This window comes from Teleopsis dalmanni, chromosome X (assembly GCF_002237135.1).
Source record: "Teleopsis dalmanni isolate 2A chromosome X, ASM223713v2, whole genome shotgun sequence".
Lineage (NCBI taxonomy): Eukaryota > Metazoa > Arthropoda > Insecta > Diptera > Diopsidae > Teleopsis > Teleopsis dalmanni.
This window is the reverse complement of record NC_051848.1, coordinates 2,205,925-2,210,987: the sequence shown is the minus strand read 5'-3', so window position 1 is coordinate 2,210,987 and position 5,063 is coordinate 2,205,925. Positions and strand designations below refer to the sequence as shown.

Below are 5,063 nucleotides of genomic sequence, written 5' to 3'. Positions count from 1 at the left end.
TTGAAAAATGTTCGATATGGCGGTATATGTTAGCAGTTTACAGACGAAAATCTTTGTTTCTTATATGCAATATATTTTTGAAAATTTTAGAAAATCTGTCTACTCATTTTTAAAGATTTATATACCAAAATATTCTAGAATATGTCTATTTTTTAAAAAAATACCGTGCAACAGTGTACCCTTCCGTAAAATTTATAATTATTTAAATTTTGATAGTGTCCCCTAACACAGAATATAACCAACAACAAATGCCTGTAACAGAGTTCAATGCATTTGTGAATATGCTGCAAAAGTTGTTTTTGTTAATATCTTTATTGTTTGCTACTCGATTTTGATAATTCTTACATCAATTCATATTAGAAAAATATAAACAATTTAAAAAAATACCGTGCAACATTGTACTACTTTTTATTTTTTTTTTTAAATATATATTGAAAAATGTTCGATATGGCGGTATATGTTAGCAGTTTACAGACGAAAATCTTTGTTTCTTATATGCAATATATTTTTGAAAATTTTAGAAAATCTGTCTACTCATTTTTAAAGATTTATATACCAAAATATTCTAGAATATGTCTATTTTTTAAAAAAATACCGTGCAACAGTGTACCATTCCGTAAAATTTATAATTATTTAAATTTTGATAGTGTCCCCTAACACAGCATATAACCAACAACAAATGCCTGTAACAGAGTTCAATGCATTTGTGAATATGCTGCAAAAGTTGTTTTTGTTAATATCTTTATTGTTTGCTACTCGATTTTGATAATTCTTACATCAATTCATATTAGAAAAATATAAACAATTTAAAAAATACCGTGCAACATTGTACTACTTTTTATTTTTGTTTCTAATATATATTGAAAAATGTTCGTTATGGCGGTATATGTTAGCAGTTTACAGACGAAAATCTTTCTTTTTTATATGCAATATATATTTGAATTTAATTTAAATATTGAATTTAAAATATTATTATTATATAAATTAAATTTTGTAATCATCCCCTTACCACAGAATACAACCACCTATAAATACTTTTAACAGAGTTCTTAAATAAACTTTACAGTGGTGGTGAATTTTTAGCCTTGTACAGGTTTTCACCTTAATATGTTATTAGAATGGTGTTAGTTAACATACATTTTTTTCGTAAAAAATCCACTTTTTTAAACATATATAATTAAAAAACGTTCTACTCGATTTTTGTGAAATTAGTTTTGTTTGAAAGAGTGATCAATTTAGTTTTAGGAACTTTAAGCGTGCAGGTTGTACCTCCTTCGAAATTTAAATAAAATGCACTTATATCGGAACATGTGCAAAATTTATACTTATTTTAATAATATTTTGATGTTTTAGTTGAGATATTGAAATGATTCTTATTTATCCGGTTTTGTGAAAGTTTTTTTTATACTTTTGCGTTTTACATTTTTTAAAAAGCTTGAAAATTGACGAGTTTGGAAATTTGACTTTGACATCAAATTTCTCAAAATTGGTCTACTCGATTTTTATGATTTTTTTTGCTGTTGATAGCCTGATTAATTCTCTATTAGATGTATTTCCGTGCAACATTGTACCTGTTCTAGATTTTTCTAAAAATAAATTTTTTCAAAAAAAGTCGATTTTGGTCAATTTTTATTTTCCCTATAATTTGAAAAATACGCATCGTATCTCAAATTGGTAAATGCCAATCGAAAGATCTTTCAAAACTCTATAAGAATAATGCCTTTTGTTTTAGTTTAATTCCATATACTAACGAAAATATCATCTTTTAAAAATTTTTTGAAAATACAGCCCTGCATTTTCCAGCAACGTTGCTAACTTGGCGCTGGTGTTAAAGCAATATTATGCAAATAGTTACGGTCACGTCATATGCAAAATTATTGTTAATTTAAATTTAAATTAATTAAGTCAATTTAAATTGAAAATTTGGCATTAAGAGCAATATACAAAAATTCAATTAAATTTAGTCATCTAACGAAGCTTCTTTTATCTTGTTACGTTTGTCAAAGCAGTGTTGTTCGCTAATTATTTTCATTATTTACGCCTTTTGTTACTATAGGTGTATTCTTTTGACATGAATTTTCCAAAAGAACAAGGCTCACTTAAAAATTAACAAAGTAAAAAGAAATTTCACAAAAGTAAAGTTCATTAAAAAAATACAATACACGAATAAATACAAAACACAATCGTTATAATAAAAGCAAAAAGTTATAAGATGATTTCAAGAAAAATAAAGCAGTGTTAAATACTGCTCATTTAGCATTAACTAGTGATGTTAGAAGTTTTAAGTTTATGTAAAATAATTTATTGATGATCTCGTCTTGCCTTCTGAAGAGCTGGAGATATCAAATATTAATAATTAAATATCAAATAATTTTAAATATTTGGTCAATACGCCGCTCTCTTTTAATCTTCCTTATTTAATTACATTTCTCTGTTATCATGGACAAGCCTAAGAAATTACATACTTTTATGTAAATTCAAATACAATATAAAATGCTTACCAATAACTTTTCTGTGTCATTCATTTTATATACATTTATATAAAAACATTTTTTATAAAATTATCTGCAGGTATTTTTGTACCTTTTAAATTCAGGCACGCTTAAAAAGTATAAATATAGTATTAATAGTATGAAATTAAGAATTGTATTTTGGCTGGCTGCTTAACATGCTTACATGATCGTTACCAAAAAGAACGTATTCGTTATGTGATTGTATCACATGGATCTTATATATTCATATCTACTTTAGCCTACCTGGATATTGGATATTATTTCATTCATTGTAATAAATATGACACATTCAAAATATTTCAGAATGTAAATGTTAATAGACAATACAATCAACTCAACCATGGAGGTTTTCTGGACCTCGACAAATTATCTCTAAAAACAATAAAAGATGTCAATAAGATAAGCTCAGATTCATCTCTTAATCGAACCGGGAATAGAAATATAATTTGAATAATTAAGCTCTTGACAGATCATAACAGTGAAATTTTGTGTCCGCCTTATACTCTTATCAAGAATGGTGTCTTCCTAATATTTAAACAAGCTTAATTAAAAACAATAAATTCTACATGTTGTATTATTATATTCGAACAGGCGCAATTAAGGAAAATCATTTTCAAATTGTAGAAATAGGTAAACAGTATGTTTTAAGATAAACAGTTTTTAGATAATATCTGAAATTATTTATACATAGAATACAAATAATTATCTAAAACTTGTAAATTAAATTTTAATTTAAAAGCTTTATAGAAAAATTCGATTTACGAAATTCATATTTTCCCTCATATGTGCAGAATGTACATATTTTTCGTCAACAACAAATTATATATAAAAAATTGTCATTAATAGTTAGTTTAAAGTATTAGTAGATAATATTTTAACTGCATTAAAAAATACATACATATGTATATAGACATGAAAACAACGCAGAACAGACCAGTTAGGAAAATGAAATCGTAGTTTGATAAATCACATTTGTAACAATAAAATTTGAAATTAGACAAAACAAAAAAATTAACCAAATTATGGTTCTAAAGTCCAGTATGACTTGTTTGTAGTTGTTCTATTGAAATTGATAACTGTTCTAGCCGCTGTACTAGTTGTAACATGTTTTCTTGTGCTTTTGTTGCATTTAAATCGTTGCCATTCTCAAGTGAATCTTCCTCAGCAGCAGCCAATTCAAAATGCAGTTTTGCTAAGCTCTCTTGCTGTTCACGAATTATTGTCATTTGATCCATTGTACCACCAGAACCTAGAGGCATACAAACAACATTAAAATTTATTAAATATATACATGTATACGTATGTATGTATGATAATAGAAATACAGTACCAAAAGCTTTTAGCTTTCCTGAATGAAAATCATCTAAGAGACCCAACAATGCACGCTCCATATGTTTAACATCGGGAACTTCTGACACAAAGGAATGATGTTTAATTGGTCGATCTTCAAATTTACTACTATGGTCATTGGTGCTAAGTACCGGAGGAGCATTTGTATATCCATTACTTGCTTTCCGCCGACTTAGTGTCGGTGTATTATTGTTGCTTTTTGTGTCATTATTGTTATTGTTACTGTTGTTATTGTTGTTGTTATTATTATTATTACTGTTGTCGAATGTTTCACTACTTATGTGCGTTATGCTATTTATGCTATGTTGACTACTGCTACCATCATGTATGCCAATTTCTGTTAAATTTTTAAGTGGACAGAACAATTGCATATTACATTATTTTTGTAGCAGCGGCAACGACAGTGGCAACGGCAACAGTAATAACAGCACAATAGTCAATGTGCCAATGTGCCAATGTATGAAGATAAAAATTTGTTGTAAAATGAAAATAATCCAGTGCGTGTTTGAATACGTAAACAGCAAATAAAGTACATAAAAGAAATATGTGTAAGAAATGAAAAAATTAAATTAATAAAAATAAAAATGTAATTTCTAAACATTAAAATCAATTACTAATTTAAATCAAATAACGCAAACATTATGGATAAATAAAACTGTGCAGCCATGTATGATGTCTTTAATGGATCTTCAATAACATTTTGTTCTTATGAAATTATACAAACTCTACTTGTCAAATTTAGGAACAATTCTTGCAATTGAACTTTATTTTCTAAAATATTCCTCACAATAAAATTTAAAGGTTTATTATATTTATTTTATAATTGAATTTGAATTTATATAAATGGTCATTACATTAAAATTGGGAATTTCTTTACACTTATAGCACAAGATTTTGTGAGCATACCCCTGCCTATGCTTTAAGTTAAAGCATAGGCCTTTAACCATTGATAAATGATGCCACGAATCCTATTTCCAATATTAAGTTTATTATTGCTATAACTTTCGGCTAAGTTTAAGAGGGAGCAGCACCTATTTGCTTAACTTTACTACGCCTTTATTCCGAAGCATACTGGATTGCTAGTTGAAAACAATTTTCTGCGAATTAAGTTTTGATTCTACTGATTATCAGTTCGTATACATGGAATATGGTTGTGTGTGAGTATGAAAAACTACATCTCGGAAGAAAACGATAAAGAAA

General features: G+C 27.1%; 1 protein-coding gene across 1 annotated transcript; it reads right to left on the bottom strand.

Moving 5' to 3' along the window:
• Nucleotides 1-3,330: 3,330 nt before the first annotated feature.
• LOC119662404 (uncharacterized protein DDB_G0287625-like) lies at nucleotides 3,331-4,337 on the bottom strand. Its single transcript, XM_038072008.1, has 2 exons — nucleotides 3,844-4,337; nucleotides 3,331-3,762 (listed from the first exon to the last, which is right to left on the bottom strand). The coding sequence occupies exons 1-2, from the start codon at nucleotides 4,232-4,234 to the stop codon at nucleotides 3,542-3,544; spliced, it is 612 nt and encodes a 203-aa protein (XP_037927936.1). The 5' UTR covers nucleotides 4,235-4,337; the 3' UTR covers nucleotides 3,331-3,541.
• Nucleotides 4,338-5,063: the final 726 nt, after the last annotated feature.

Bases quoted from the DNA above. Each gene is read 5' to 3' on its own strand.
- LOC119662404 (XM_038072008.1), bottom strand. From the start codon at position 4,234: ATGCAATTGTTCTGTCCACTTAAAAATTTAACAGAAATTGGCATACAT. The intron at 3,763-3,843 runs GTACTGTATTTC...GTATGCCTCTAG, and splicing joins AGGAAAGCTAAAAGCTTTTG to GTTCTGGTGGTACAATGGAT.